The sequence below is a fragment of the Vigna angularis genome, chromosome 5 (genome assembly GCF_016808095.1).
Source record: "Vigna angularis cultivar LongXiaoDou No.4 chromosome 5, ASM1680809v1, whole genome shotgun sequence".
NCBI classification, from domain to species: Eukaryota; Viridiplantae; Streptophyta; class Magnoliopsida; order Fabales; family Fabaceae; genus Vigna; species Vigna angularis.
This window is the reverse complement of record NC_068974.1, coordinates 34244152-34245821: the sequence shown is the minus strand read 5'-3', so window position 1 is coordinate 34245821 and position 1670 is coordinate 34244152. Positions and strand designations below refer to the sequence as shown.

Sequence of the window (1670 nt, the reverse complement as noted above, 5' to 3'; positions counted from 1 at the left end):
TCTCATGTAATCCAGTATCTTCAATGTTGATTGCGCAAAGATTCAATACTGCTTAATACTGAACATTAACACAATCTGATATAAGCTAGAGAGCATCTGGCACTGTTTCTACAAACTACACACTAACATAATTCTCAAAATACACACACTAGGGCAGTTAACCAGGAAAATACACACACATCGAGTAGCACAGTAGATCTCATCATATCTGCACGTTGAAAATTTCTTTACGAAACTGTATGGCAAGGACCTTCATCAAGCAATTTCAACAAATATCAATAATGTCTAACGTTAATTTCATCAAACCAGAAAACACACGCACCTACATGGAACATCACTTAAATTATGACCCTAAATCAACTGACAAAATCAAACTACTTAAATATTAAAAATAAACTGAATGCTAACAAAACAAAAACAGAGAACAAAATGCCATAGAAATTAATAACCGTAACAATGAACGATATGATTTAATCTACACGTATATCCCAAAAAACAATGGATTGACTTCAAGGTGTGAAAATTTAAATTCCAGGCAATTCCAACTTAACTAATGAAAACAAACAGAGCAACACAAGAATATATACGCAAAATCGACTACAATCCATTGACAAAATTATATCGAAAAACATATCATTTTATGAGCAGATGTAAACTAATAAGCCCATGATAAGATCTCTCGAAATCATCTAAATTATCCAAAACATTAAATAAACTTAAACAAAAAGTTCAATAGTTGCCCCAAATTTATATAATAAAAAAGAAACACGAAACAAACAGAGGTAAGAGAAAAAAGAGTAACAGCCTTCTTCCTCCTCAATCAAGAGGGACCTCAACATCACCATCAGTGATCTCCTGCTGCAAGTCCTTAGGATCCTTTCCATCAACTGTGCATCCCACGGAGACGCAAGTTCCGAGAATCTCCTTAATCGAGCCGCTAAGGTCCTTCGCCATAGACCTAGGCCTCATAACCCTAGCGATCTCAATGACGTCATCGAGGGAGATGTTTCCATTATGCTTAATGTTTTTGGTTTTCTTCCTGTCGCGCTCGGGCTCCTTAAGGGCCTTGATGACGAGCGCCGCGGCAGAGGGAACCACAGTGACTTTGGCCTGACGGTTTTGCACGGTGAGTTTGACGGTCACTCTGAGGCCCTTCCAGTCCTTGGCAGTTTCCTTGGCGATGTCTTCTCCGATCTTCTTGGGGGAGAGACCGAGAGGACCGATCTTAGGAGCGAGCGAACTCGCCGCTCCGACCTCACCACCGGTGACTCTGACGAAAACGTCGACGACCTGGGATGGGTCAAACTTCGGCGGCATTGTGTTGCAGTAATAGAAGAGGAAGAAGGAGTGTTAGGGTTTGCGAGTGAGAATGAGGCGAAGCAGAGGGAGGAGAAACTAAGAATGGGTTATATATAAGGGTTAATAGGAATTAGGGTTTTTAAAGGTCCATTTTGCCACTGGCAGAGTAAGAACAAATTTTGTAACTAGCACTTGAACTTCTTGCGCACAGCCATGGATAGATAAGTCTTTTTCACTTAGCCTCTTTAATTTGGGTCCACTAGTGAAATGGGCTATTTTTGGTTCTTCGTAAATTGGGTTCTATTTTAAAATAACTGTTCTTTGTCGGATCCTACTATTTACACAACCTTTGTGCTAAACACACTTCCCTG

The 1670-nt window shown here is 40.0% G+C and overlaps 1 protein-coding gene across 1 annotated transcript; it reads right to left on the bottom strand.

The window, feature by feature from the left end:
* Window positions 1-582: 582 nt before the first annotated feature.
* Window positions 583-1401, bottom strand: LOC108339621 (60S ribosomal protein L12). The gene has a single exon (XM_017576782.2). The coding sequence runs from the start codon at window positions 1315-1317 to the stop codon at window positions 817-819; it is 501 nt and encodes a 166-aa protein (XP_017432271.1). The 5' UTR covers window positions 1318-1401; the 3' UTR covers window positions 583-816.
* Window positions 1402-1670: the final 269 nt, after the last annotated feature.